The 16,547-nt window shown below is 35.7% G+C and overlaps 1 protein-coding gene across 1 annotated transcript; it reads left to right on the top strand.

Annotated features, from left to right (window-relative positions):
- The first annotated feature begins 458 nt into the window (after positions 1-458).
- sccpdhb (saccharopine dehydrogenase b) lies at positions 459-11,276 on the top strand. Its single transcript, XM_084090693.1, has 12 exons — positions 459-900; positions 1,785-1,894; positions 2,109-2,189; positions 2,723-2,852; positions 4,892-4,941; positions 5,555-5,685; positions 5,858-5,975; positions 7,097-7,216; positions 7,314-7,370; positions 7,473-7,584; positions 7,669-7,750; positions 9,400-11,276. The coding sequence occupies exons 1-12, from the start codon at positions 702-704 to the stop codon at positions 9,497-9,499; spliced, it is 1,290 nt and encodes a 429-aa protein (XP_083946819.1). The 5' UTR covers positions 459-701; the 3' UTR covers positions 9,500-11,276.
- The last annotated feature ends 5,271 nt before the right edge of the window (positions 11,277-16,547 follow it).

Here is a 16,547-nt window from a genome sequence, read left to right as displayed (position 1 = left end):
AGGATTCAAAGTGTAATTATAAACAGAAAGTGTTAGATTTTTCAAAACAAATTTAAAGAAAGAAACGTAAAATGAATACAAAAATGTCTAAGATTCAGCACCATTTCTTTAATTTTGCCAATATGTGAACTCCTTTATATGTGAAAATATCAAAGTTGGTGCTGCTGTCATTAAAGCAAAAACTAAATAATTATGCTGATAAAATCATTTGGAATAATAAAAAATGCATTAGAAAAAAATGGAAAATTATTTTCACAAGTGACTTGAACTTGACATTTTTGACTGATTTCTTCAAAACAGTCACTAACAAGCTGCGATCCTATCATTTATAAATTGACATTCAAATGTTATTTACAGCTTATTTACATACATTTGATTTTATATATAATATGTTAATAGTGGTCACAAAATATAGCTTACATTACACTGCAGTACTGTTGTGGTAATATCACCTTTCCAGCACAAGATGTCTCTACTACTTCAGAGTGTGACAGTTTCTGGAATTTTCACCCACAAACAATTGGATTTGTATATGAGCTACAATTTCAATTTATCTGAATCACAACCTGAGCTTCTACACCTCTTCTGCAGTATTTTACACTGATAATGTACACTGTGTAAAAAAGTACAGTGACACCAGAGGAGCAGCAGCGGTCGCTCTGACCTCGTCTGTGTCGCATCGCACGCGGATTACAGACACAATGGCGACGCTCACAACGTCAAGCAAAAGACCGTACCATATCATAGTGTTCGGGGCGACCGGTTTTACCGGTCAGTTTGTAGTGGAGGAAGTCGCGCGGACGTGTACCGAGGGTCCAGGAGGGTCGTTACAATGGGCTGTAGCCGGACGGAACCGCGACCGACTGGAAAAAACACTCATTCAGGCAGCTGACGCTCTGTGTACGTGTTTGACGCAGTACATTTAAGTTTAACAACAACTTTTTAGATTTTGGCGTAGCTACCGGTAATTGTACTTTACATTGAGGTGCTCACACATATTATATAACATAATTAATTACAACAGAAAATACTTAACATATATAGTAACTCTATTTACAAAAATGCATCTGTATTAATTCTCATTCGGATTGTAATCACAATACGTGTGACCATTTAGTAATAATAAAAACTGACATAGTATTATCAAGTTTGTCCCTGTACTATCAAGTTTGTCACCTATTTTTGTTTATTGTTTATTTTAAAACAATAATCTCAAATTTTAGAATAGTTAATCAAGAATTTCATTAATTCATTGTTTTATTATATTTTAATATATTGGTATATGAATATATCAAAGGATAATATGTTTACCCTCTAATACCATAAAATGCTACTGCCACAGTGCTTAAACTACTAAATATAAATTATTTTTAATTTAATTTTTTTTGCTAGGCCAGAAAGAATTACAATGTATGCTATTTATGACAGATTGAATTACCATACTGTCATGGCTAGACATGAGGCAGTCAGATCATGGTATTAGACGAGTTTCAGCAGATTTTGTCTGTTGAGATTATCCGATGGGATTACAAGGTTTGAGAATATTGTTGATTAAAGGCATAATGTTCTGACGATCCCATCATAATCTGGAATTGCCCATACTGAGATGATTTTTAAACCATGCAATAGGCTATCTATCTATCTATCTATCTATCTATCTATCTATCTATCTATCTATCTATCTATCTATCTATCTATCTATCTATCTATCTATCTATCTATCATTTTGAGCTGTTAGAGAAGAGAGATCCATCCATCTCTGACATTGCATCATTTGTCTGCAGGTAAACCAGAGCTGAAGTGTGTGGAGGTTATTGTTGCAGATGTAGCCGAGCCAGAGTCATTGGCCATCATGTGCAAACAAGGCTTCATTGTGCTCAACTGCGTGGGACCAGTAAGTCCACAAAGACTATAGTAAAAAAGCACAGTAAGGGGTCAGTTTACACATCTGTGCATTCACACCTGTCCCAGCGCACACACAGTCCCACGATAGCTTTATGACAAAAAAATTATAAATGGAGTTGTGTTATTCTGAGTGAACTGTTGACTGTAAAATGCCATTTTGCATATATGGAAGTAGATTGTGCTGAGTTGTCTTCTTTCAACAGTATAGATTCTATGGAGAGCCTGTGGTGAAAGCTTGCATAGAGAATGGGGCCCACTACATTGACATCTGTGGAGAACCTCAGGTAGTTACTGTTATGCTTTTATCACTGTTCTTTGCAGTCATTACTCCAGTCTTCAGGGCCACATGATTCTTCAAAAATCATTCTAATATGATGATTTGGTGCTCAAGAAACATTTCTTATTATTATCAATGATAAAAAACAAACAGTTGTGCTGCTTAATATTTTTGTGTAAACTGTGACTTTCCATTCTTTGATTAATAGAAAGTTCAAAAGAACAGCATGTAAAAAAAACAAAAAAAACATACAGTACTGTGCAAAAGTCTTAGACATGTTAATACCCCTGGTTACCCCCCCCATAGTTTTAAGTCAGTTAATTTTATCTTTTTTTCTGTAGTGTGTCAGTAGGAAACATCAGTTTACATTTCATAAACAGTTACATAAACTGTTCATAAACTGGGGGGGGGGGGTTATTAACATGTCTAAGACTTTTGCACAGTACTGTATTTTGTAACAATATAAATGTAAAGAAAAATCTAACTTACTCCAAACTTTTGAATGGTAATGCAGATCTCTTTGTTTGTTTAATTATACAGTTTTTAGAGGGGATACAGCTGAAGTACCACAGTAAAGCTCAGGAGAATGGTGTGTATATCATTGGAAGCTGTGGGTTTGATTCAATACCAGCAGATATGGGCATCCTTTATACACAGAATCACTTCAAAGGTAGGTTGCATGTCTGGATAATATTTTATTATTAACATATATATATATATATACAGTGAGGAAAATAAGTATTTGAACACCCTGCTATTTTGCAAGTTCTCCCACTTAGAAATCATGGAGGGGTCTGAAATTGTCATCGTAGGTGCATGTCCACTGTGAGAGACATAATCTAAAAAAAAAATATCCAGAAATCACAATGTATGATTTTTTAACTATTTATTTGTATGATACAGCTGCAAATAAGTATTTGAACACCTGAGAAAATCAATGTTAATATTTGGTACAGTAGCCTTTGTTTGCAATTACAGAGGTCAAACGTTTCCTGTAGTTTTTCACCAGGTTTGCACACACTGCAGGTGGGATTTTGGCCCACTCCTCCACACAGATCTTCTCTAGATCAGTCAGGTTTCTGGGCTGTCGCTGAGAAACACGGAGTTTGAGCTCCCTCCAAAGATTCTCTATTGGGTTTAGGTCTGGAGACTGGCTAGGCCACGCCAGAACCTTGATATGCTTCTTACAGAGCCACTCCTTGGTTATCCTGGCTGTGTGCTTCGGGTCATTGTCATGTTGGAAGACCCAGCCTCGACCCATCTTCAATGCTCTAACTGAGGGAAGGAGGTTGTTCCCCAAAATCTTGCAATACATGGCCCCGGTCATCCTCTCCTTAATACAGTGCAGTCGCCCTGTCCCATGTGCAGAAAAACACCCCCAAAGCATGATGCTACCACCCCCATGCTTCACAGTAGGGATGGTGTTCTTGGGATGGTACTCATCATTCTTCTTCCTCCAAACACGTTTAGTGGAATTATGACCAAAAAGTTCTATTTTGGTCTCATCTGACCACATGACTTTCTCCCATGACTCCTCTGGATCATCCAAATGGTCATTGGCAAACTTAAGACGGGCCTTGACATGTGCTGGTTTAAGCAGGGGAACCTTCCGTGCCATGCATGATTTCAAACCATGACGTCTTAGTGTATTACCAACAGTAACCTTGGAAACGGTGGTCCCAGCTCTTTTCAGGTCATTGACCAGCTCCTCCCGTGTAGTTTTGGGCTGATTTCTCACCTTTCTTAGGATCATTGAGACCCCACGAGGTGAGATCTTGCATGGAGCCCCAGTCCGAGGGAGATTGACAGTCATGTTTAGCTTCTTCCATTTTCTAATGATTGCTCCAACAGTGGACCTTTTTTCACCAAGCTGCTTGGCAATTTCCCCGTAGCCCTTTCCAGCCTTGTGGAGGTGTACAATTTTGTCTCTAGTGTCTTTGGACAGCTCTTTGGTCTTGGCCATGTTAGTAGTTGGATTCTTACTGATTGTATGGGGTGGACAGGTGTCTTTATGCAGCTAACAACCTCAAACAGGTGCATCTAATTTAGGATAATAAATGGAGTGGAGGTGGACATTTTAAAGGCAGACTAACAGGTCTTTGAGGGTCAGAATTCTAGCTGATAGACAGGTGTTCAAATACTTATTTGCAGCTGTATCATACAAAGAAATAGTTAAAAAATCATATATTGTGATTTCTGGATATTTTTTTTTTAGATTATGTCTCTCACAGTGGACATGCACCTATGATGACAATTTCAGACCCCTCCATGATTTCCAAGTGGGAGAACTTGCAAAATAGCAGGGTGTTCAAATACTTATTTTCCTCACTGTATATATATATATATATATATACTGCAATTACTTCTAATCTACAGTACCGTACAGTATTAGGGGGGAAAAAATCTAATCCTGACTTGACTTATAACAGGTTTAGAGGTGCTATTTGCATCAGTGTCCTAATGCTAAAACGTACATATGTTACTGTGATATTTACCCTGTGTATGAACTTTGACCTTTGCTTCACACAACCCTTGTGCAGTCGGTTTCTTTAATCTCATCCCAATTAGTGGGACGTGTCGTGACAAAGGCAAAGGTGCTTAGTGCTTACAGGATGCGAGTGTCTGTCGTTGGCCTTTGAAGTGCTGCTGTGGGCAAACGTGCCTGTAGAGCAGCAGATGCCTGACAACTCCTCTGTATGTCTTCCACAGGAACGCTCACTGCTGTGGAGAGCTTTTTAACCATCAACACGGGACCTGAGGTGAGCAGTATACAGTAAACAGTATTTGCACAACTATTTTAAGGGTCCATTGGAATTTGATTGACTGTTATTGAAAATGAGCTCTCAAACTTTGGTTTGATCTAAGATTAAAGCAGTGCTTATATTAAGCTCTGGGAATTCACAATCGCAGCTGCTCATAAATAATGCAACTAACTGTCATATCCCGATGGAGCAAACTATTTGTGGGAATTCATGTTAATGAGTAACTTGATTGCAAAGGAGACATAGTTTATGTGGATTTTTTTCTTTTTCTTTTTTTTTGGGGGGGGGGGGATTGATCACAAAAAAAAGAAAAAAGAAAATGTTTAAATACATTCTGAAACACTATATAAAATTACATAAAAGCTTTACATAAATTAAATTCCAATGTAATGTTAGCAGATGGCATAAAGCGAGTATGGAGAGTATATGGAGAGTATTATGGCCCATATTTTGTAGTATTTCATAAGCAATCTATCAAATTGTATTTCCTGCTGTTTTAATCGGGTATGAAGAAAGCTATAGCAGATTGTTTGCATCTGACCTATTGCATGTCCTCAAAACAGCAAAACATGTCTTGGCTTTTGTTCAGCTGTCTCGTCTTCTTCATCAGGGTGGATGTGCACATGATGCGACATGGCAGTCAGCCATCTTTGGCTTTGCTGACAGTGCCGGTCTCAGAAGAATAAGGAAGAAGTTTGGGCATAAACCTCTCCCGGCCGTCGGCGCTAGAATTAAAAAGAGGTGGCTTTAAGTATTTTTATAATAATTCTCGACATTAGACTCTATTAATAATATCTTGATCATGTTTCATGTGCTTTATATAGCAGTTGACTCCCAAAGGAGTGAAGGAGAACTGTTCTCAGGATGGAAATCTGTACTTGTGTTAATTTGCTTGCTATTTTGGCGTCCCCAGGGGAGCTGTTTTCTTCACTAAGGAGATTGAGCAGTATGCTATTCCCTTCATGGGCTCAGATCCATCTGTGGTGCGACGGACTCAGCGCTATATGCATGAGGAACATAAACACTGCCCTGTGAGTCTAAAAAATGACATGCACTTTTGATACCAATGTAATATATTTAAATATATTTAAAAAAAATTTGTTTATAATTTTCTATGAAATTATATATATTTATACATGTGTGTGTGTGTGTGTGTGTGTGTGTGTATGTATATACTTATAGTCATCTTTTTATTGTTTACCATGAAATAAACTCAAATGGACCCTTTTCAAAGTCTGTGATGACACATTTCCAGTTATATTTTTTCTTTTGCTATTATAGCAAAATAACACATTCTATTGTATTATATTTAGCAATTTGTCATCATAGTAGCAATTTGTCATCTTTTTTAGTTTATTGGTTTATAGTTTACTTTTTAGTTTATAGTGATATAATCTCAAATTGTAATGTATATTTAAAATATCAAAATATTTTTTTAAACAATTCAATTATTTTAAAATATTAATAAAAATGTAATAAATAAATATTAAATTTTATATTGTATATTTCAATGCACTCTTAAAGTCTCTTATGTTCAACAAGGCGTCAATATTATGTATTATTTTTTGTCCTTCATAGTAATTTGACTAAAACAATGTTTTATAAACCATGCCAATCAGTTTTTGTGAGCAGAACAATTTTAACCCAAACCCATTATTCAGTTTTCTTAAACTGTTATTGGAATGTAGATCCAATGGGTTCTTGCCTACCCATCTGCATCCTCTTAAAAAAGACAGACTTTGACAGTTTCTTCCCTTGCTTTCCAAACACCATTATGCCCATTACTAGTTTTAATTACATTTCTTCAGTCTCTGTCTTGTGCGAGCATGATTACTGTGATAGTGCTCTGAAAGCCTTCATGGAAAGAGCAGGGGATGATTCACAGTCTTTGTGATTCATTGTCCTGTTCTTTCATCTCCATAGCGATGACCACTGTGTACAGGGTGATGTCATGAAGGTCAACATGGTCATTTTTGATTGATGTCTTGCAGTGGACTCAAATGTCTGTTAATAATTCAGCAGTCACAAATGTGTGCAGTTCACTGTCCAACCCACTTAGTTGTTGTATATATGGCCTTCATTTGATTGAATCAATTGTCAACAGTTCACTGTTTTACAGTACAATTGGTTTCCTCTGTCCTCTTGTCCTCAGGTTCAGTACATGGCGTATGTAGGTATTGGTGGTCCCTTCTCCGTGGTGAAGACCCTCTTTGCAGGCGTGCTCTTCTGGTTCATGGTCAAATTTAGTCTTGGCAGGGGATTGCTTACTCAGGTCCAGAAAACTTGCATTCGTACCATAGAACAGCATGAACTGCTTGTATAAACTCGTGAATATCAACTCAAGTGTGTTTTTTTATTCTCTTTACTAGTTTCCAGAATTTTTCTCATTTGGTTTGTTCTCCAAGTCCGGACCGTCAAGAAAGCAGGTACAATAAAAATGCATTGAAACTCACAGAACAAATGACTAAGCCCTTATTTGTTTTGTTGAAGATACATTTGGTGTCTCTGCCATTGTTGTCTTATTTCAGATGGATGGAACCTCTTTCTGCCTGAGGTTTATGGGGGAGGGCTACACAACAGGTCAGGACCCCTCTCTAGGCAAGCCAAATGCCACTATCAACACTGAAATAACAGGACCAGGTATTGTCCTAGTAATTTGATTTGACACAAAATATTCACCTTAAATACTCAGACTTAAATGGTCACTACTGTCGTGTTTTGCAGAGCCAGGATACATTGCTACACCGATTACCATGGTGCAGGCAGCTATTACACTGCTGAACGAATCTCACTGTCTCCCTAATAAGTGAGTAATCTGACCTCAAAATAATATATGGATGATTCTTCAGCTATTGGCACTTTGGTGAACTTTAAAAAAAAACACATTTCATATTCTCAGTAGTTTATTTACTTAGTTCACTAACATTGTTGAATATTGGATAATCACTACTGTTCAAAAATTTGGGGTCAGTAAGGTTTATTTTTTTATTTTTTGAGGGGGGAAGAAGTTAGTACTTTTATTCAGCAAGCATGCATTACATTTCTCAAAGTTTAAGTAAAGACATTTATAAAGTTATAAAGGCATTATATTAAGCAACACAGCTGTTTACAAAATTGATAATATCAATGATTTCTGAAGGATCATGTGACATTGAAGACTGGAGTAATGATGCTGAAAAATCATCACAGGAATGAATTGCATTTTAAAATATATTCACAATAAAAAAAAATTCACAATATTACTGGTCTTACTGTATTTTTAATATACAGTGCTATGCATAAGTTTAGACACCCATGCTAAAGTTGACTAAAAAGAGGAATAAAAAAATCATCTTTTGGAAATTGAACTTAATGCCTTAATTAAAAAAATTAGGAAAAATCCAACCTTTAAGGACACCAATTTTCTTTGTGAATGAATAATGTATCGTAAATAAATAAATGTTCTTCCTTAAAATACAGGGTGCATAAGTCTGGACACCCCTATGTTAAATTCCCATAGAGGCAGGCAGATTTTAATTTTTAAAGGCCAGTTACTTCATAGATCCAGGATACTATGCATCCTGATAAAGTTCCCTTGGCCTTTGGAATCACATAGCCTTCACCATACCTAGAGATTGGCATGGAGTACTTTCCATAAGATCATCTCTCAATGCAAATCAAACCAGCTATTAGGCTAACTGAAATAAAACCATGCCAATCTCTAGGTATGGTGAAGGCTATGTGATGATGTGGGGCTATTTTAATTCCAAAGGCCAAGGGAACTTTATCAGGATGCATAGTATCCTGGATCCATGAAGTAACTGGCCTTTAAAAATAAAAATCTGCCTGCCTCTATGGGAATTTAACATAGGGGTGTCCAGACTTATGCACCCTGTATTTTAAGGAAGAACATTTATTTATTTACGATACATTATTCATTCACAAAGAAAATTGGTGTCCTTAAAGGTTGGATTTTTCCTAATTTTTTTAATTAAGGCATTAAGTTCAATTTCTAAAAGATGATTTTTTTATTCCTCTTTTTAGTCAACTTTAGCATGGGTGTCTAAACTTATGCATAGCACTGTAAATATATGCATAAAAGGTGAGCATGAAATACTTTTTAAAATAATATTACCGACCCTGAACTTTGGAACGGTAGTGTATATATTCTGTCATTTTTGAACATTCACAAAACAGTTTAATTTTCACTACATGTGAAATGATAATTGTAGATTTAATTTGAAAGAAATCAACCCCTGGGTGGAAGAAAGATTTTCTTCATATTTGAAGAAACATCTATATATGTGTTGGGGTGATTATATATAATTGCTGTGGTTAAACATGAAAACTCTTCATTTTTGGATACTAAATTTCAAAGCTACATGTGAATTTTAACTGTAGAGTCACATTTACGGGTTGATGCTGAATGTTATTTGAGTCCTTTCTTACCTGTTGTCCTTTTGTTGGTCCTCACAGAGGTGGCGTGTTCACTCCGGGCTCAGCGTTTGCAAGAACCACCCTAATAGAGCGTCTGAACAAACATGGAGTCCAGTTCTCACTGAAGAGCGGACAGTAGACATGAGTACTCTTGTCAGATTCACTCAGCCTAGCTCATCTCTGTTGAAATTTTGCATCGGCTTAGTTAGCCAAAAGGATTGTGAATCGAGTGCTTTAGGCCTGTTCTTTGTTTGTTTGTCTCAGATCTTAAAGTATATACTGTGACCCTAAAACACTTTTGAGCACTCAAGTCACACTTAAAAATCTTTGAATGTCATTGCATTAAATGACTAAACATCAAACAAAGTGCTGATGCCAGAAAGATGATGCTAGAACCTTTCTCTTTAGAAATGTTTCTGTTACTTTCAAAAATAAATCTCTATTTATCAAATATTTATAAAGAATTTGCAGAAAAGGCGTGGTAACTTAATATTTGTGAATTTGCCCTTTAAATTATTTACTTAATTATTTAAAGTTCACCCAAAAGTGAAAATTCTGTCATCATTTCTTCACCACAAATGAAGATATTTTAATGAAATCTAAGAGATTTCTGTTCCACCATTGAATATCTTTTCACCCATAACTCTGATACTTCAAAATATTCATAAAGAGGTCGCAAAAGAAATCCATAGGGATAGAGAGGTTTAATGTTCTGAAGAGACATGATCACTTTACATGAATAGAATTTAAGCTTTTATTCACATAAGCATTGATCAAATTTGGTCACAGAAGCTCACACAGCTCATTTGAGTTTCTGTAAGAACCAATGAGGTTTGTTACGGTTCAGCTTCCGTTAACTATTTGAGCGCTCTGTGTATGTTCGTTGATCAATGTTTATATGTAAATAAAACACAAAATTAAATATGTTAATCATATTAAGTGATTGTGTTTCTTCAGAAAACTTGGATTAAACCGCTCAATTCATTTGGCTTTGGATTTGTTTTATTTTTAATTTTTTAATTTTGTTTTACTATGTTTTGAAGCTTGGGTGAATAGATTTTCAATGAGGGGCAGAAATCTCTCAGATTTTATTAAAAATATCTTAATTTGTGTTTTGAAGATAACTGAAGGTCTTGTGGGTTGGGAGTGAGTAATTGATTTGGCCATTTTAATTTTAAATTTTTAAATTTACCCAAAAGGGTGAACTATCTCTTTAATCTCTGTTTTAACATGCCTTTGACAGGAATCTGCCACTAGGTGTCTCCTTTTTCCATTTCCACATCTGCCGGTTATTTATGTGGAGATGACAGGAAAGGTCATTTGGTGTGAGAGGGGTAGACGTTGTTTGGGGAGATTAGGAAAGGCAATGAATGTATCTTTTTAAGGGAAGACGAGAGGTGACTGGGGGTCGCAGTGGATGTAGAACAGGGGCTGAAAGATGCAGGCCAAGGTTGAAGCAGCCTGGCAGGCGCAAGTTAGTATGACTCAGCTTCAGCTGCTTTCAGTCTTACAGAAAATGAAGAGATGCAGGGACGGAGCTTGTTTTAATCTGTATTGTCACACTTGACTAAAGAGAGTGTGTTGTAAACTCACAGACCTTGCATACATGCATTGAGGACATGTAAAATATATGAGAATTGGATAGGATGGCATATAGAAAGACAAATGTGTGGGATTCCTCTGTAAAAATTAAATAAAGAGCTGAAGTTAGTCATTGAGTGAGGGTTTGAGAGTTATCTTGTCAAATTGAAATTAATTGTTACATTTTTTAACCGTATTATGATATTCTTATATCTTATTGATTCCTGTCATTCTAACTATAGGAGTAAGACGAACCAACTAAAACTATAAATCATAATAGAATTAATTAAATCAATTGCTTTTACTTGCTTATGTGTGCCTGGAGTTGATATGACAAAAAATTATGTATATATATATATATATATATATATATATATATATATATATATATATATATATATACAGTGCAATGCATAAGTGAATACACCCATGCTAAAGTTGACTAAAAAGAGGAATAAAAAATCATATTTTGGATGCCTTAATGCCTAATTTAAAAAATTAGGAAAAATCCAACCTTAAAGGACACCAATTTTCTTTGTGAATGAATAATGTATCGTAAATAAATAAATGTTCTTCCTTAAAATACATGGTGCATAAGTGAGTACACCCCTATGTTAAATTCCCATAGAGGCAGGCAGATTTTTATTTTTAAGTATTTTAAAAAAAAAAAATTTAGGATACTATGCATCCTGATAAAGTTCCCTTGGCCTTTGGAATTAAAATAGCCCCACATCATCACATAGCCTTCACCATACCTAGAGTTTGGCATGTGGTACTTTCCATAAGATCATCTCTCAATGCAAATCAAACTAGCTTTTAGGCTAACTGAAATAAAACCATGCCAATCTCTAGGTATGGTGAAGGCTATGTGATGATGTGGGGCTATTTTAATTCCAAAGGCCAAGGGAACTTTATCAGGATGCATAGTATCCTAAAAAAAAAAAAAAAAAATCTGCCTGCCTCTATGGGAATTTAACATAGGGGTGTACTCACTTATGCACCATGTATTTTAAGGAAGAACATTTATTTATTTACGATACATTATTCATTCACAAAGAAAATTGGTGTCCTTAAAGGTTGGATTTTTCCTAATTTTTTAAATTAAGGCATTAAGTTCAATTTCCAAAATATGATTTTTTATTCCTCTTTTTAGTCAACTTTAGCATGGGTGTATTCACTTATGCATTGCACTGTATATATATATATATATATAGGGAAATGTATGAATTCTAAAAAAGTTTTTAATGTTTAAAGTTAAAACCAGTGACTTTTTATATACCCTACCTTTGAAAAGTTTGGGGTCCAGCAGATTCTTTTGAAAGAAATTAATACTTTTATTTCGCCAGGATGCGAAATGTAGTGACAGTAAAGACTTTTAAAGGGATACTCCACTTTAAAATGAAAATTATGTCATCATATACATACTCACCCTCATGATGTTTCAAACCTGTATGAATTTCTTTCTTCTGCTGAACAGAAAGGAAGATATTTAGAAGAATGTCAGTAACCAGACAGCTTTTGGTACCATTGACTTCCATAGTAGGAAAAAAATATACTATGGAAGTCAATGGTACCAGAAACTGTCTGGTTACTGACATTCTTCTAAATATCTTCCTTTCTGTTCAGCAGAAGAAAGAAATTCATACAGGTTTGAAACAACATGAGGGTGAGTAAATGATGACAGAATTTTCATTTTAAAGTGGAGTATCCCTTTAAAACAGTTAAGAATATTAGTGGTTTTTTTGTTGTTGATAAAATAAATGCAGTCTTAGTGAGCAGAAGAGACTTTTGAACAGTATTATATGCATTAAATAGGGACATGAAAATGTAGGCTACTACACAAAGGAAATGACCCAGTAATGTTTGTAGATTTGAGACTCCTATATTGGTTTGTTTGTTTCTTTCTCTCTCTCTCTCTCTGTTTTGTCTGCGCTGCTATTCCCATATTCCCGTCACATCCTCAGCCAGTTTCCCCCACACCCGTAAGCTCTTTAACACATCTTTATCTTTCAAATGCCATTCCCATTCCTCCTTTCCCCCCGCCTTTCCACCAAGCTTGCGATCCAGTCCGAAGGCTTCTCTCTCCGGCATATTGTATGCATTGTGCATAAAACCCTTATCAGTCTTCTGTACTTTGTCTTTCTCTTTCTCTCCCTCCCTCATTCCAGTCCTCAGAGGAACATTGTTTCTGTTGCCATGTTTTAGAGCGCCTGGTACTCACGAGTCTACTGCAAAGCCTTATGTAAGTCGCCCTCCCTTCTCACGCTTTCATTTTGCCCAAGCATCACCCTCAATCTCAGTCCTCCTCCGCCCCTCCCGAAGTCGTCCGACGGATTGCATGAAACGACCGCGTGCGTAATCTCGGGAGGGTTAGGACTATGTGTGATCTTTCTCGACTTGCCACAGGGACGTGTCAAAGATCTGGACAGATCCGGTGAAGCCGTGCTAATGTGTTGCAGTGAGCGCTGGGGCGGAAGAGAAGGATTTGCTGTATGATTTGGACTCCTTAATAGCGGACTTGTTTTGTGGTTGCAGGACATGGGGCGGCTATGCAGCATCAGTTACAGCTACAGGGGGAGGAGTGGAGAGAGGGGGAGGGGTGAAGGTGTAGAGAAAGTGAGACAGGGAGGGTGAAATGCTATATGAGCCGGAGAGAATGTGAAATTCAGTGAGAGTGAGAGTGAAAGACGGACTGAAGGCGTGTCATTTTGACTTGATGTGACAGGAAGAGAACATGTTGGTTCAGTATAAACAGCAGAGCACTGAGGCGAGTTTGAACTATTTAGAAGGAAATAAGTACTAGATTCTAGAAGTTTCTAACTTTTTATGCCAAGGAAACCATAATATAATGAACCCCTTGTCACAAGAAAGGAGATGAATCTATTTTTACATTTGGTTTTTAATTCTTACTGTTGAAAATTTGGCTCTCAATAGAATGAAATGTTTATTTGACTGTTTAAGCTTGGGTTTATATGTAGATATTTATTTATTTTTATTTTTTTTGGAGGGGTCAATGTTTATATATGCCATTTTTTCCTGATGAGTAATTGTTCCCAACATTATTTTGAATCATTATGTACTGTTCCAGATGGACTTAAACTGGAGTTTGTGGACTGATTATTTGATTGTTTAACTATGATCATGATCACTTGAAGACCTTTCTATATAATTATTGAGAATAAGTGAAATTGTCCCACTGACGAAGGCAAAGAGCCGAAACGTTTGTATAATCTTTATCTCCTGTTTGTCATAAAGCATTTTTGTACTGATATATATATAGGTCTCAGCACCTAATTAGCTGGGAGAGCGCGGTGAGTGTTTTGATAGCTCTCAAATAATTAATATAATATTCAAATAATTGTGTTTCATGGTTTATTGCAGTAAATATCCAAATTCTGTCAATACACATTCAAAAGTTTTGGGTTGATAGGTTTTTTTATGCTAAACAAGGCTGCATTTATTTGATCAAAAATGCAGTAAAATTGTGAAATATTATTACAATTTAGATTGAACGGTTTTCTATTTTAATATATTTAAAATAAAATGTATTCCTTTGATGGCATACTTCAGTCTTCAGTGTAACATGATCCTTCAGAAATCATTCTAATATGCTGATTTGGTTTTATTATATTATATTATTATATTAACTAATATATTGACATACATTTTTTAGCATAGGATACATAGGATACTAATTATAGAGATAATGTACTTCCATACTTTAAAAGAATATACTTAAGTGTGAACTGAATGCTTAATATTTTTAGTTGAAAACCGTGATATTTTTCAAGATTCATTGATTAATAGAAGGTTCACAATTACAGCATTTATTTGAAACAGTAAAAATAGAAATCTTTTTTAACATTATAAATGTCTTTGCTGTAATTTTTAATCAATTTAATGCATCATTGCTGAATAAAAGTATATATATAAAAAAAAAAAAAATCTGAACCCAAATGATAGTGTATGTTAAGAAATAATTGCTAAACATAATACCGTAAGTTAACACTTTGCAATTCCTATAGACAGATATAGATATCATGCAATGAGGATACTAATTATAACATAACATTTTGGAGGGAATGGGACACAGATGCAGAATATTTTGGACACCGTAAAGAACAAACAGCCACTCTTTAAACGTATTTTGCTCTCTCAGATTAGCCCTGTGGCTGAGAGAGGTTGCATCTTCGTCGTAAATCTCCAGCATCTTTAATTACCTCTGGGTCAGCAGAAAAGCACACTACAGCACCTCGTTCATCAGCCAACCTCACACACAAGGCCAAAATGAAAGAAAATCACATTTGTTTTTCCTCAGGAGGGAATGCAGCTCACAGCACTCAATTTTATTAACCCGAAGGGCTGGATTTCACTGAGGGAAATGCACCGTTCCCTGTTTCACACGTCTGTTGACTCACGTATTCGAAATGCAACACGAGGCACAATGATTGCCAACATACGTTGGCATTGTATTATTGCAATGACTGGCACTATCACATATAGGATCATTCAACAGACATTCAAGGTTTGTTTATAAGCCTATGGAAAACCAGCAACGGAGACAATATTTAGATGGACCACATGTACAACATCTCATCTTCATTATCCATTTTTTCTTCTTCTGTGAAACGACTCCACTTTGAAAATGGTGTGTAAACATAGAGGCTTTCTATGCCTGCAGTGTGGATATTTTTAAGCTAATGAATATTTCATGTGGTTCAGTGTTGCCTGATATTGCAACACCTTTTCCAAATGTCTCTTGCAAATGTGTGATGATACAAGAGACGTGAGCTTTTTTCCTGTTAGCTCTATTGTTTAAAGTCACCATGAATCATTGACAACTTTAGTTTCTTTATAGAATATTGCAGTATTTATTATAAATGATTTAGGCATGCACATCATTATTAAAAAGAAAAAAATTAATGTGGCCTAGTAATCTTTAATCAAATTATCTTCCCCTCCCTCTTGAAAAGAAATCTCTTCTCTGATGATGCGTTTACTAGCAAGAGGGCGGGGCAACCTGTCACTCACATGACATCAAAGCAATAGCAAACCACAACCATCCAACTATTCAATCAATTCCCGATGGACAAAATCCTAAAGTCAGATTTGTTCTTGTTCAAAAAGCTGTTTCACTTGGATACACATCACAACAGGGAAGGAAAGACTATCGCAACTTCCGTTTCATGATGACTTTAATCATTTCATCTATAAAAATGAATAGAAACAAAGCCTTTCTGATGTCTATTTTCAATAAATCTGATAGCATACCCTTTATTTTACATCTCGTCCTCTTATTTTAATGCATACTTTTGCAGTGTACCTCTGGTCTGAAGTGTTTATCAGTTCATTATAATACACTGTAACAGCATATATGATAATTAAGCTTCTTGAAGAAGTTTTTGGATAAACTTTAGAAATCTTGCTGGTTGCGTTGTTGTTCTTGCCTAATGGAACTAAATTAGGCTGATGTGTCTTGATTATTTCATTGCAGCAGCAAATTCATCCTTATTAATTATATCTAGCCAAAACTGGACAGCTCAAGGTGACGATCTGAAACAGAGACTGTAGAAAAAGGAATGGGAGAAGTCAACAATAAGTAGTCC

The sequence above is a fragment of the Abramis brama genome (assembly GCF_963993115.1).
Source record: "Abramis brama genome assembly, chromosome: 18".
NCBI lineage: Eukaryota > Metazoa > Chordata > Actinopteri > Cypriniformes > Leuciscidae > Abramis > Abramis brama.
Note: the sequence above shows the minus strand (reverse complement) of the source record. Positions and strands in the feature narration are given on the sequence as shown.